This window comes from Ursus maritimus, unplaced genomic scaffold, assembly GCF_017311325.1.
Source record: "Ursus maritimus isolate PB19 unplaced genomic scaffold, ASM1731132v1 scaffold_6, whole genome shotgun sequence".
Lineage (NCBI taxonomy): Eukaryota > Metazoa > Chordata > Mammalia > Carnivora > Ursidae > Ursus > Ursus maritimus.
In genome coordinates this window covers 63,208,992-63,224,698 of record NW_024426774.1, presented here as the reverse complement: position 1 = coordinate 63,224,698, position 15,707 = coordinate 63,208,992, and the positions used below count along the sequence as shown (strand labels likewise).

At 37.6% G+C, this 15,707-nt stretch overlaps 1 protein-coding gene across 1 annotated transcript in view; it reads right to left on the bottom strand.

Annotated features, from left to right (window-relative positions):
- The window catches only part of CCDC88A (coiled-coil domain containing 88A), a 123,131-nt gene extending 107,729 nt beyond the window's left edge, over positions 1-15,402 (bottom strand). The window contains exons 1-2 of the mRNA XM_040623469.1: positions 14,547-15,402; positions 14,350-14,450 (exon numbers count right to left, since the gene is read on the bottom strand). Of these exons, the coding sequence (XP_040479403.1) occupies positions 14,350-14,450; positions 14,547-14,609 (164 nt within the window). The 5' untranslated portion in view covers positions 14,610-15,402. The remainder of the gene's footprint in view (positions 1-14,349; positions 14,451-14,546) is intronic.
- Between the last annotated feature and the right edge of the window lie 305 nt (positions 15,403-15,707).

Sequence of the window (15,707 nt, the reverse complement as noted above, 5' to 3'; positions counted from 1 at the left end):
CGTATTGGAAAACACGTGAACTGAAAACCAAGGTAGAGGAAAGGTACACAAGTAGGGAAGTAAGGAATTATTAACAGACAAATTAAAGACTTTGCAGCATGGTCTACAAATGGCTCAAGAGAAATAAACTGTTTTAGGAACCTCCAATTTAATAAAATGGGTCCCTGGTTCTTAGAAGACAGAGGAATAAATGACATAAGATTTTAGAATATTTTGAAAGCAGGTGGGAACGCAAAGTTGATGGATAATGGGATATTCAAAAGAAAAATGTGCAACACTCAATAAATACTGGACTTAATTTATGCATTGCAGAATTAAAACAAAAATAAAAACAAAACTTCTGGAGAACTATACAAAGACCAAAATTCTCTTCCAGAATAAATAATTCAGTAACAGACTTTTTTCAGAATAAAGTATAAAACAGAGCAATTATATGAATACTCTCAGATAACAGAAAAATTTATTGAGAACAGCACTGCCCCAAAACACTGGCCTGAGCTCTTTCTATAAGCACAGACAAAAACTTCAAATCATTATAGTTAATAGAAGTATAACACAAAGATGGCTAAATTCTAACAACTGAGTAGTTAAAATGCAACTCAATATTTTGGGAATTGTTAAATCTCCTAGATAAGTTAGATCCTATAAATGCAGACTTTAAAGCATTCTGACAATCCAAAAGAATTAAAATAACACAACCTCAAAACTATTTCACTAAATAAAAAAATGAAATATATACTAACAGTAATGAAAATGTAAACAAGAGTACAAATACATAGCTATTGAAATGTTTCTCATATAAAATTAGGCATCATTGTCAAAACACATTGCTATACTACACATTTAAATGTTTTCAGCTGCAAGTTAAATAAAATAAATGTCCTTATTTTCTCACACAAAATTAAGTATCCAAACTTAACATCCTCTTTCCTAGAAATACATAATTTTAAGTCTGTCTGTTCAGCTTTAACCTTGGCATATCATCTTTCATTCTTCCCTTTCACACACTATCTAGAATTCCATCAATTCCTTTTCAAGTTCTTGAATTTGCTTCTTCTTCTCCACTCATATACCCTACCCTGACTAGAACAGAACCTCACCACAAGGACAGAATGCTATCCGTCACTACCCATCTATCTTCCACTATCACCTACTTGTTCCTGCCTATTCCTCATCTTTGTGCCAAGCACTAGCACAATATAAGTTTCACTCATTTGCTGATGTAGTCGCAATACTGCAATAATATATAGTGTATGCTTCATAAATACTGGATGAACAAATAGAGTCCATATTCAATCTATCCTATAAACTAACAGCAAAGTGATTTTCCTAACACTTTTAATTCCCTAATAAGTAATTTTAAATGGCTCTACAATGCCTGCCATGTGCAGCCTAAATTATACTGGTTATTTTTCAAGTTTCCCATAATCTGGCCTACTCTGTCGATGCAAATTTATACTCTATTTCCCAACTTGGATGGATCCTCTACCAAGGCTAGTCTCCTCACCACCTCCCAAATCATAAGTATAATATGCTTTTTCCTCATGTTGATTCCCCAGCTTAAAATACCCTCCTCCCCTCACCTATGGCTGCTCAAGTCCAATCATTTTCAAGGTTTGAATTAAATCTAACTTCCTAGGGCACCTGGTGGCTCAGTGGGTTAAGCGTCAGGCTCTTGATTTCAGCTCAGGTCATGATCTCAGGGTCCTGAGATTGAACCCTTCATTGAGAACCGCATTGGGCACTACGGTCAGTGTAGAGTCTGGTTGTCCCTCTCCCTACCCCCACCTTGCTCTCCTGTGCACGCACCTGACCTCTCTCTCAAACAAATAAATAAAATCTTAAAAAAAAAAAAAAATCTAACTTCTTCCCCTTGACTTCCCTATCTATACCTCTAGAGGCCAAACCTAACTTCTAACTAACTTCTAAACATTAGGGCTCCCTAATCTACTCACACTAACATACACATCCTCTCTCTCACACACACACACACACACAAAAAAACATAAAAAAATCATACAAATTAAAAAAGAAAAAAAATAACAAGATATTTGCTTTCAAATACATACTTGGGATCATTCACCATTCATTACAGATTTTTTTTTTTAAGATTTTATTATTTGACAGAGAGAAAACGCACAAGCAGGGGGAGTGGCAGGTAGAGGGAGAGGGAGAAGCAGGCCTCCGGCTGAGCAGGGACCCAGAGGTGGGGCTCCATCCCAGTACCCCAGGATCATGACCCAAGCCAAAGGCAGACGCTTAACTGACTTAGCCACCCAGGTGCCCTTGGATTCATCTTAATTATATATATATTCAATACTTTACACAAAGACCTAAGTTTAAAACAAATGACATGTACATTCTATATACAAAGGTGGAAATACAGTTCATTTGCAAAGATTTAAAATACAGAATTGGAAAAAAATAAAATAACTTTTAATTATGAGAAAACTCAACACTCCATTTTTCCTCAGCATTCAAGTTAACAGAGAATTTACTGTGGTTTACCCTTTTATAACCAGTCTTGGCAAAAATAGATCGGAGTATTGCTTCCATCGTTTTTTCTTCACAATTTCTTATCCTCCACAACGCTGTAGTAATCCAGGTCTTAAACAATGAGTAGGACCCAACACCTAAAACTAAACTATCTTCCTTGGTCCTTTACCACCCAAGGAAAGGAAATAGTCATGTTGTCAATAATAACGTGACGTTCACCTTTTTTTTTTTTCCTAGCCTTCACTAGGAAAGCAAATTACATTAAGAATACACCATTGTTTTAAATTTCCTGAAAGACTACTGAGATATTCCACAAAGTTAGATGTTTAAAACAAGCAGTATACTAATACGAAAAATTAAAATTGGTAGTCTTCTTCCTTCCTATTAAATTTTCCTTTAATTATAACACCGTTAAAATTAGCTATTTATTTCCCAGCTTTCAAAATACTCATTTCTACCTCTAGTCTTAATCAAGGAATCAAGAATAAGGAAATAAATTCTTTCTCAACCTTAGTTATTCTCACTCTATTCCATTTTATCCACCCATTAGCAAGGTCTAACCTTGGCCCTAAATCATCATTCAGAACTGCAACCTTCAAAATCTCAAATTCTGAAAGTCCCCTCTGACTTCAACCTCCTATTCATATTCACCCTTTCTCACCTTCTCCTTCTAATCCTACTCTTCCTTCATCCTATCGTGACCTCCAGTCTATCAGTCTTCTCCTGATGACACCTGCTTTCCTCCTCATTTTAATGCTCACACTCTATTCATTTCAACTGTTCATCTGGATATCCCACCCTACATTATCCATCCCCAATTCGGAGTAAACTCCACAGATCTTTTTGTCAGTTTCTGAGCAGCGAAGTATCATTGGGTAAGTTACTCAACTATGCTAATTGGCTCCACTACAAATACGTGCTTTCCAAATCTCAGATAAGTCATCAACCTTACATGACAATATTTGCATTCATCTTTAACTGACTCCCTTTGTGATTTCCTCTCAGCAGCCTTGTGAATTTTCTTACTTTCCTCAAACTTCCAGCCTTTTAATGTTGCTGTGTTGTTGTTTCCTAGGATCTATCATTGGCTCCTTCTGTGTTTTTTTTCTGACACCATGTCTTTAGTTTCCATCACAAACTTAAAAGCAAATTCCTGTATCTCTCTCGATTCTAGACCTTTCCCCTGAGCACCAAACCTATGAATATCCACCTGCTCACAAGATATTTCTCTGTTCACCAGACACTCCAAAATTAACTCAGAACTTATTTTCTACACTTCCCCTCCCCTCAAATTTTCATCCTCTTGTAATGTCTTACTTAATAAGGGCACTACCATCTGCTCCTTATCCAAGTAAAAAGTAGCCATCCCAGTAATCCCTTTCTCATTCTTCGTATCAAATTGGTAACCAAGACCCATTATTTCCATGCTCTCTTCCCTATCACTTCAACATCAATGCTGTTTCTATCTCTATTCTGGCCCCCCTAAGCACCAAATTCAATCCTTCTAAAATGCAAATGCTATCTGTTTCAATTCCTTTTATGATTTGGATAGCCTATATTACTGTTTTTCAAGCTGGAATAAGGTAATGACACCTTTTTAAAAAACAAAATTACCCATAACCAGGATTTGGGATGCCTGGGTGGCTCAGTCAGTTGAGCCTTTGGATCAGGTCATGGTCCCAGGATCGAGTCCCACATGGGGCTCCTTGCTCAGTGGGGAGCCTGCTTCTCCCTTTGCCTGCCACTCCCCCTGCTTGTGCTCTCTCTGACAAATAAATAAAATCTTTAAAAAAAAAAAAGAATCTCTGAGGATTAGTCTACAGATATCCTAAGAGTCCAAAGACCCAGTATGAGAAAGTGACTTAAGACACCAGTCTTATTTATTCTATGAAAAAAAAAAAAATCTCTCAATTGTGAATTATCATTGCAAAAGAACTTTGTTATTACCACCTCTGGAAAAAGAATTTAAATTACTGAAATGAAAACACAAAATTAAAATTCCTAAATTACCACAGACCCCCCCCCCCCAATATCTGTGGACCTAGCTTAAGAAACACTAGCTTTGATGTTTAATTTTATGTGTCAACTTTGATGGACCACAATGCATAGATATTTGGTCAAATATTATTCTGGATGTTCTGTGAAGGTGTTTCTTTGGATAAGATTAACACATAAATCAGGGGACTCTGAGTAAAGCAGATTACCCTCCATAACGTGAGCAGGCTTCATCCAATCATTTGAAGGCGTTATTGGAACAAAGGCTGACCTCCTTCTAGCAAGCTGCCTTTGAACTCAATGCAATTCTTCCCCGAGTCTCCAGCTTGCCAGGCTGCTAGCCTGCCCCATCAATTTTTAAACTACCCAATCCTCCACAATCTCATGGGCCAATTCCTTAAAATAAATCTTTCTCTCTCTCTCTGTATACACACATGCACGCATGCACACACACACACCCCTTGATAGTTCTGTTTCTCCAGAGAGACTCTGAAGTAACACATGTCTCTACAGGAAAAAAATCCAATCTTCTTAACATGGTATCTAAGGACAGTCTCCCAATCCCCACCTCTTCAAACTCATCTCCTATGTGCAAAAAATCTCTGCTTCGGCTATACAAAATAACCTATAGTTATTTGATTCTACTATTTTTAGTCACACCTCCATGCCTCTTTGTATGCCATTTTCCTCCTACTCCCACTGTTTCTGATTTCAACTTACCAAATTGGTCCTATTCACCGTTTATGTCCTAGTTCAAATTTTCCCTCTTCCTCTTTGTGCCAACATTATTTCAAGAACATAATTCCACTATATAGCACATGTAGCACACTGCAGTTTATTTGCATGTTGTCCCCCTTACTAGTGAGCAAAGATCATACCTTACGCAGCATCATATCCCAGTACCTAGCAGATAGCTTGTGATACAGTGAGCACTCAGAAACTACTCACTGACTAAACTGATCTTTGACAGAATCATCCCTTCATCTTCTCACTGAGTACTGTTATTTAGATTCTGGCAAAACAGATCTCAGCCCTGAAACACACTCTGGCCCTCCTCAGGCCATGCCCCTCACCACTGGACAAGGAATCTATGGAAACAAGAGGATATATCCATCCCTTCCCCTTCTAGATGACACTGCAGTCACCAGGAACTCTGGAATTTCTTGCCCAAATATCTCTAACCCAATTACAGGGCTTGCACAGGAATCTTTCCTAGGTCTGTCCTGAGGATGGACCATGCTACTGATGTATATACCCCTGTGCCAAGGATTGCTGTTTGGAAGAGCTTGGATCTTGGGCATGCATGCAGGATGTCCACAGGCATGCACATGAGACCTCTCTGTGGTGTTAGAGATATGGATGTGGGGAGGTGGTTGGGCTCCACGACATTCTGATGTGAAATTGAATATTGGAATTCTCAATTCTATAAATTCTTAATTTGAATCTTTCCTTTTAAGTCACTATGAAGGTATATTTTTCAAGATAAAAGATCAGAACATAGTCAACAATTTATTAGCCTAGTTTATAACCTTTAAATATTTAGGCCTATTGTGTAAATGAATGCTTGCCCTGAGTCTCACAAATGTCAGAATAAAGTTGATGAGTTTCACCAACCTAGTTTTATTAAATATTGAACTAGTAAAATAGAGCTAAGATAGCACAGGAATAAAATAAGGAAGAAAGAATATAGACGTACCTCTTTTTATTGTACTTCACTTTACCGCACCTTGTAGATAATTACGTTTTTTACAAATGGAAGGTTTATGACAATCTTCTGTTAACCAAGTCTATCGGCACCATTTCTCCAACAGCATTTGCTCACTTTGTGTGTCTGTGTCACATTTTGGTAATTCTTGCAATATTTCAAACTTTTCATTATTATAATATTTATGATGATCTGTGATCAGTGATCTTTGATCTTGCTATATTGTAAATGTCTTGGGGGTGCCACAAACCACACCCATGTAATATAGTAAACTAATCAGCAAATGTGTGTGTTTTGACTGCTCCACCAACCATCCTGATCCAGGAATTAAATTTATAACTTTCAAGGTAGTTATTTTTCCTCCAAACCACACCAACTCTCTAAAAATAGCTAGCTTGGTAATGACTAAATTAAATATTAAACAGACATCTCTTAATATCAATTAAAATCTCAAATATCATTTTTAAATATTGAAATATTATGCTTAGAGTGGGACCAGTCTGTTTCACAAATCCTAAAAGAAGGTTAACTTGTGTCCTGAAAGAGTGTAGTTAAGAACTGATGTTCCTCGGGGCACCTAGCTGGCTCAGTTGGAAGAGTGTGCCACTCAGTCTCGGGGTTGTGAGTTCAAGCCCCACACTGGGTGGAGAGATTACTTAAAAAAATAAGTAAATAAAATAAAAAATTAAAAAATAAAAATAAAAAAGAATTGCTGTTCCTTTATGAGTTTCCCATATTAATACATATAATACAGAAAATTTGCAGTTAAAAAATTAACAAATACTCCCATATGTAGCAACTACTTTCTGTTCTCTAGGTTCTTATCACTTTTTATAGCTTAACTAGATATGAATCAGAGAATCAAACAATCACAATAGACTGCTCTTAAAGACCTCAGTCCAATATAAGGCTGTGGACAAAAATCTCAATATGTTGGACATCATCAGTAACATTATTGGAAACCAAACTGAAGTCACTGCATATTTTTTTTAAAGATTTTATTTATTTATTTATTTGAGTGAGAGAGAGAAAGAATGAGCACAAGTTGGAGGGAGGCAGAAGGAGAAGAAGACTCCCCACTGAGCAGGGAGCCCAATGTGGGGCTCGATCCCAGGCCCTGGAATCATAACCTGAGCCGAAGGCAGACACTTAACCAACTGAGCCTCCCAGGGACCCCAGTCACTGTATATTCTAATACCATATAAAAGCATGGATTATGACTTGTTCTTACAACCTCAACTCAAGCTAGACATAACATAGGTAGGGAAAATATTCAATAAAAGTAATTAAATAACGAGACAGAGAAAGAACAAAAGAAGAGAGAAATAGAAGACAAACTAGGGAGCCTGGGTGGCTCAGTTGGTTAAGCATCTGACTCTTGGTTTCAGTTCCAATCATGATCTCAGGGTTGTGAGATCAGGGATCGCGTCCATACTGGGCTCCCTGCTCAGGGAGGGTCTGCTGGAGATTCTTTCCCTTTCCCTCTGTCCTTCCCCACCACACTCATGCTTACTCACGCTTGCTCATGCTCTCTCTCTCGCTCTCTCTTTAAAAAAAAAGGTAAAACAAACTAAATTCTATAATATTAAAACTAGAGTTCTCAAAATTTTTAAAGTTAATAAAATTCTAAAATTTTTCATTCATTCCTTTGACATTTAATAAAAACTAGTGACATACCAAATCTATGCTAGGTGCTGGTGATACATAACAAAAATCTCTAGCGTCTAAATGCTAACTATCTAGCAGCTGCAGCACTTTAACACAATTTGGTAAAGACAGATATGGGATGATAGGGGAGAGAGCAATTAACTGTGCCAAGAGACTTCAGAGGGTGTTACAGAATGAGTAAAAACTTGCTAGGCAAAAAAAAAGGGGAAAGGGCTGTACGGAAAAATGATTATAATAATAATAGAAATAAAACTAAGATCAATATCTAACAATAATTTAATCATGCTATATGCTAAGCACTGTGCACAAATTATCCTATTTGATTCTCATAACCATGTGATTCTTTTTATCCTGTTTATAAATGAAGAAATTGAGAAGTAACTTGCTAAAGATCATACAGCTATATACAGGTGACACCAACAGAGATTATGCAAAACTAAGCTGTGAATGATCATGATTTGTTTGACAAAACAGAAATAGGTAGGTATGGCCTAGCACATGATAATAATTACGACAGCAACCAACACTGGGGATACAGTGGTCAACAAAACAGAAAATACATACTATCTGTGCCTTATTAGATTAAGTCTACTCCAGGAAGGAAACATCATCGTTCATCTCATAGATGTAGGAACTGAGATTTCAAAATGCTAAGTAAATTGTTTAAGGTCACACACTAACAAGTATCATAGTGAGAATTAAACCCTGTCTGACTTAAAGTCTGTCTGACTCAAAGCCCAAATTCATTCGACTTTACCACATTACCTCTCCATTATTCATTCATTCAACAGAAGTATATCAAGTACCTACTATATGTCAAGCACTATGCTAGGAATAAAGATGAAAGATAGTCCGTGGCTTCAAGAACTTCACAGGTTAGTCAGTGGAATCAGACATACCAAGAGCTGCAATCCAGTGAGATAAATGCTATCACCAAAGTACATTCAGAGTCTTACAGAAGCACATATGATCACAGATGAGAAGAAACTTGAGGAGGGGCAAGCCCAAAAGTAAGACCAGTCAGGGCTACCACATTAATTCAAAAGTCAGCGATACATCTTACAAATATTTGGAAGATAAATCACAAAACTTGGTAATAAGACAGCAACTATGACTATATCATGTGTGTTTTTAAAGAAGCAAAAAACAAAAACTAAACTAAACAAAAAAATATGAGGTCCAATGAGAAAATCTGAGATGCCCATACCAAAATTCGGAGTCAATGCCATACTTGGGTAAGAAACCCATATTTTTTATAAGTCATTTTAAAGTCATTAACTTTATCATCATAAAGTTAGCACAACCTACTTTTGAATCTTTTTTTCAAGTATAATTAACATACAGTGTTATATTAGTTTCAGTTATACAATATAATAATTCAACAACCTTATACATTACTCAGTGCTCATCAAGGTAAGTGTACTCTTGATCCCCTTTATCTATTTCATCCCTCCCCCATCTACCTCCCCTTACTTTTGAATTTTAAACATTCATAGAACTAAGGAACACGTCTCGGTCAACTTCCTCTATTAGACAAATGGCTTCTTATAGATATACTTTATGAAGCTGTATCTCAGGAAATACTTAAGGAGAATCTACATGACCATGCGTCACTTAATTTTTTGTCATTATTAATTTTTTAAATTAAAAAATTATTTTCCTAATAGAGGACTTCTAAAGTTCCTTCGAACTCAAGATTCTAAAAGAAGAAAAGCCATAACAAGTATATCATAACGGCCAGTATAGATCTCTATAGTTATCTAATGGGGTTGAATCATGTCATTGCTCTGAGGACTTCTAAAGTTCCTTCCAACTCAAGATTCTAAAAGAAGAAAAGCCATAACAAGTATATCGTAATGGTCAGTAAAGATCTCTATAGTTATCTCATGGGGTTGAATCATATCATTGTTCTGATATCATTAAAAATTTTCTCAATACTTAAAACCCTAATATAGCCATATTTTCAACTTCTTAGATAATATGAATACACACTTTTTAAACTTTAGGATTATGAAATTCACGATAATGTTATGAATTTCTTAAAATTTCATAGCAAATAATATTCAAAATGGGTTACAGAACTGCATGACATCTCAAACAGAGAAATGATTATTTATACTGTCACCAAGCCTTATATCCGATAACTAGCACTGAGAAAGAAAGATTTCATTTGGTTGAAGTACGGAAATGCCCTGAGGCATGCAGAAGAGCTGGCCCATCATTCCCAATCTCTAAAGAGCTTTCCCTTCCCATTAAAGAGGACTGATGTGATGTCACAGGCTCTTACAGAGATTCTTTGATTCAAGGAGCTACTCAATGAAATCCAGGATTCATCTCTAAATGCAGTGAATCCCAAGCCAGTGAACAGATTTCAAAATTATAAGGCAGCGGTGGTAAACTGCATGAAGTCGTCGATATAAACAAGGTCCAAAATGGCAAATCCAAAGTCACTAATCAGTATTCTTACTTTTAGTAAACATTGTAGATGAAAAAAAAAAAATTCTACCATAAGCCTTCTATAAAAAAAATTCTATGTCACAACTGAAAGCAGGAGTACCAGAGTAGCAAGCCAAACATGTAAATTATAAGTATATAAATAGATTTCCACTTTGGCCAAGATGGAATATCAAGAACTAAATTTACCCTCTTGCTTGAAACAACTGGAAAAGCAGGACAAAATATATTAAGTGTTTTTCAAGGCAATGGACTTCAGACAACAAAGGACAGTAGATCCCTGATAGATGGGAAACATACCAGATGAATCCTCAACTGCCCCAACTTATTACCATGAAGGAGTTCCTAGGCCACAGAACAGAGATGGAGAACACAGGTAGAGCAATGACCTCCCTGAGGTGAGATGCAACTTAATCTATAAACAGCAAGATGACTGTCATATACAAAGTAGAGTACCTAAGAGTAGAGAGGCTCACAGAAAAATCCAGAGATCTGCCGAGGGTATCCCTCAAGTCTTCCGTGAGTACATTTTAGTATCTACATGTGAGGAAACTACCCAAGAACAGTGAAAAAACCACCAAAAAGGATTAGAGGGACCACCACCCAGGCAGGGCTCACACAGGTACAGGAATAGCTCCTGTTCTTACCACCCAGAGTACTCAGAGGGTTTTGCCAATAGAGTGACAAAGTGGTACTATGTGATATAACTTAAAAGCAGGATCTGAAAAGATCAAACTATTTCAAAGTAATTTAACTATATCCCAGAACAAAGCTCAAGAAACCTAATGAAATACAAAAATACCCAGCACCTAAAAAGGTAAAATTCCAAAGTCTAAGATCCAATAAAAAATTACCAGGTACGCAAAAGCAAGAAAACACAATCCTTTATGAGGAGAAAAATCAATCAAAACCGATCTAGAAATGATACAGATAGAATTAGTAGAAATAAACATTAATCCAGTTATAACTATATTCCATATGCTCAAGAAGCTACAGAAAAGACAAAGCATGAAAGCTATAGAAATGGGAGATATAAAAAAGGACTGAAATTCTAGAATAAAACTGTACTGTCTGAAATGAAAAATATGCTGGACACAATTAACAGCAAATTAAACACTATAGGAAAAAAAGATTAATGAAGTTGGAGACATATCAAGATAATCTAAAATGAAACAGAGAAGACTGAAAAAAACTGAAAAGAACATCAGTGAACATCAAGCAGCCTGATTTACATGTAATTGGACTTCCAAAAAGGGAAGTGGGGGCAGGAAAAATACACACACACTTAAATCTTTATAAATATGTATTTTTTAAAATAAATAATGGCCAAAATTTTTCTGAATTTGTTTGTTTTTTTTTTAAAGATTTTATTTATTTATTTGACAGAGATAGAGACAGCCAGCGAGAGAGGGAACACAAGCAGGGGGAGTGGGAGAGGAAGAAGCAGGCTCATAGCAGAGGAGCCTGATGTGGGGCTCGATCCCACAACGCCGGGATCACGCCCTGAGCCGAAGGCAGACGCTTAACTGCTGTGCCACCCAGGCGCCCCAATTTTTCTGAATTTGTTAAAAACTACAAACCCACAGATCCAAGAAGCTCAACGAACTCCAAGCAAAACAAACATGAAGAAAAGTATATAGTTTCATTTAGAAAGGGTTCTCACTCACAAATTCTGTAAACAAATCAGAACAAAGTCAGAAATGACTTAGACTAAGTCTAACTTTTAGTTTAACTTACTGGGTACAATTTCAACTGACAATTTAATAGAGTACATTAAATCAAACATTAACTTGAGTGAAGTACTTACCAGAAATCTTAATGATTTTAAAGTTAGCAAAGTATGGCTTTAAAAACAATGTATATTTTGTTGTTTTATTAGGTCATTAAAATAAATTTATCTTATTTTAGCAAACGATTTTTTAAAAACTAATGCCTATTTCTTTTTTTCTTAATTTTCTTTTCCTTTAATTTATATAGGTCATTCAGAACAGAATTAGGACACTGAAAAAACTTTTAAAGAAACTGAGAGGTGGAACTGAAAACAGAAGCAGATTTGAGGTTTGGAATGGAGCTAGTCCTCCCCCCCAAAAAAAACCAAAAACAAAACAAAACAAAACCTGGCAACCACTATTTTGAACACCATTACTTTCAAAATATACATATGTATTTTTAAATATAAAACTGCACTCAAAGTGGAAACAAGTTAAAGTGTCTGTTTTTAGCACCTCTGCTAACTATTCAGGACTCAAAAAAATTGAAGTATTTTTTGGAAAAAGAATCATTAAAATAAAAAACATTAAAGTGGAGAACAAGGGGTGCCTCGCTGGCTCAGTGAGAGCACGAGACTCTCAATCTCAGGGTCATGAGTTCAAGCCTCATGCCTTGGGCATGAAACCCACTTTAAAAATAAATTAATTAATTAAATAAAGTGGAAAACTAAAATAATGTATTTTCCTATTATGTAAAACATTTTTTTTAAGGGTTCAGAATACAATTTCAAAATTTTCTGTCTAAAAACAAGAGAGGGGAACAAATTCTGAGTATCTACTGTAATGGCTACCCTTCCTGTCATGTGTGTTCCTTAAAATAGAAGTCAATTTAATTATTCTACCATTTTGCTTAGGGAATAGTGGGATATTTCAAAGATAAAAAATAGTTTCAGGGAGAGAGCTGCCAAAAATATATTTACTATCCCTGGAAATAATTAATGTCAACATTCCTTTTTCCTTTCTTAAAGAAAAAAACATATACACACATTTAAATAACATATATATATATATTTCTTTGGGTGCCTATACAAATAAAACACCTTCAGAAAGCGTACAGTAGTATAATACCTCCCTGAAGGATAAACACATACATGAAAAACAGCACACAGACTACAAATATCTCTGAGCACACAGACTGAGAAGTTACCACTGGAACATTTATGAATTTGACTTCTACCTCTTTTAAATAAAAAATCTAAAAAGAAACAATTTTCTACAAAATAGAGAAATGATACTTTATGTTATTAATCTATTCACTGTAAACTTATTCCTTAGTAACAATTATTTATTAATAATGCACTTAATTCCCACATATATAAAAGGTAAGAATGCCTTGAAATTGAAAGTTCCAAACTACTCTTGTAATCAGATTCTATTCAAGAGACAGAAGGCTAAATACACATATTTTGAGTACAACTATAACATTCAGAGTTCGTACTTAGAAAACCTACACTGATGTACTTAGAATGCATGTGTGCTACAACACCTATAATGATAAAAATGGTTATTTCACTGATCTAGCTACCAACATGATTTTGATATCAATTCCCATCCTAAAAACACTTTCCTACTTAATACAAACCCAATATCACAAACATAAAAGACAAAAATTTTCCTACTAAATCATTATTTCATTGTCATCAAGATGTCAGTTACTGGCATTTCACAACTAGCCTTAAAAATACCTTAAAATGATCTCCCAAATATTAATCTGTTAATTCACGTAATAATCTCATAAGACTTAAGTTACTGTACCCACTTAAATTACTTGCTACAGCAACAGTTCTCACCAATCAGAACTGCCATTTGAAATTCTCTCTTCTGAAATGTTATTACTTCACTAGTTTCAAAATTTGAGCCACTTATTTTTAGATACAAAGGTTAATAAGAAACATTTCTGCATCAAATACACACTTCACAGTAGAGGCTTTATTCTCCCTTAGGAAACAATTCTCATATTCTCTCTCTTTTTACCAAATGATCAGAGGACAATGTGGTTTGGATTTCAGCACTGAAGACAATAAGTGACAATATACGGTTTGCAGAATAAAAATTAAAGTTTCACAATTTTAACAGGTATAATTATTAGGTTGTGATAAACGGGCTGGTGGGCACATAAGACTATCACCCCTTTCAAGGTCCAATTCTTAAACCACCTGAATTCCTTTGGCCAAAGATCCAAATTAGGAGCTTCAAACATAAAGTAAGTTTTCAGTATGCCCTTTTTCAAAGAAAACAAGTTACCTAGAAAAGAACACTTACATTTGGAGCATGACCTGGTTCAAGAATACCCCATCCACCAAAGCCACATATTCATCCAGGTTGGTCCCATTTCCTGCAGCCAGAGGTCCAAACGTTTTAACCTAGAACAGAATGATCATAAGGACACGAACGCCCGTCTCCATCTCCGCAGCTACAAATAATGCAGCAAAATATACAATAAATAACACCCTACTTACCCAAGTGACCAAGGGGCTGGTCATAAACTGCTCCAGAAGGGGAGTAAAAATCTCGTTCTCCATTTTACAGATAATGTATTTGAAAAAGGGAACTACCACAAAAATACGCCTAGGGAATAGATCACTAAACGTTGAAGAAGTAAATAGAAATCAATGAAAGTCCATTTTGGCACAGGAAGAAAATCCCATCGCGGAGGGGAGAAAAACTCTCCCTCCTCAAAAAACACCCCAGAGGGGAAGGAGTCGAAAACCCGAGAAACGGCTTCGACAGCAGCCTTGAGCGGCAGCTTGCGCTGGAAATGTCTGTACCGGGCGAGGAGGGGCAGAGAAAAGGCATCTGGAGGAGGAGGAAGGGAAAGGGGGCTGGAGCAGCAAGACAAAAAGCCCGTCAAGGTTGCCCAGCTCCTGGAGGAACCAGACCAGCGAAGCTGCCCACAATGAATTAATCCCAACGTGGTCTAAATGAAATACCACGTTAGATACCACGTTACGGGTTCCGAGCGGCAGCCAGGCTGGACCTCCGCGTTCCGCTCAACACGTTCCACCCACCAGTGGGCATGGAACCGATTCGACCCGCGGAGCCTCCCCTGCCCGCAGCCCCTCACCAACGACAGGGAGGGCTCGCCCCTTCCCCCCGAGCAGACACCATCTCTCCGCCGCCCTCAAGCCTCGCCTCCAGCCCCCTTCCCCTCCCGGGGGGTGGGGGCTTGAATGTGTGTCCCTAACCCCCCAGTTTCCTGAGCCCCGCAGCCTTTTCAGCGCGCCTCTGGGAAGCCCTGGCACAAAATCTCCGCCGCGCTCCAGCCTCCTCCTCCGCCCTCTCTGGAGGAGCCGGAGTAACGGCCTCAGAACCGCAGTGCCGCATCACACCCCACTCCTCGCCGCCCAACCAGAGCCACGAGCCCTCCGTCAAAGGGAGCGCGCTTCTCCCTCCGCGCCCATATCCTTCCGCCGACTCTCCGCCCCTCCCGCGCCGCAGCCTCTGGATTGTGGGAGAAGAAAACCGCTGCATGAGCGCGCTCCCGAGCGCGCGCGCCCCCGGGCCGGGCCCGCCGCCGCCCAGATTTTGGCGGCGGGCGCGGGCGTGGACGCGCGGTCGCTGCAGCTGCTGCGGTGACCCGCGCCTCGAGGGAGCTCAGGACTGCTGCCAGGGCGTGGGGG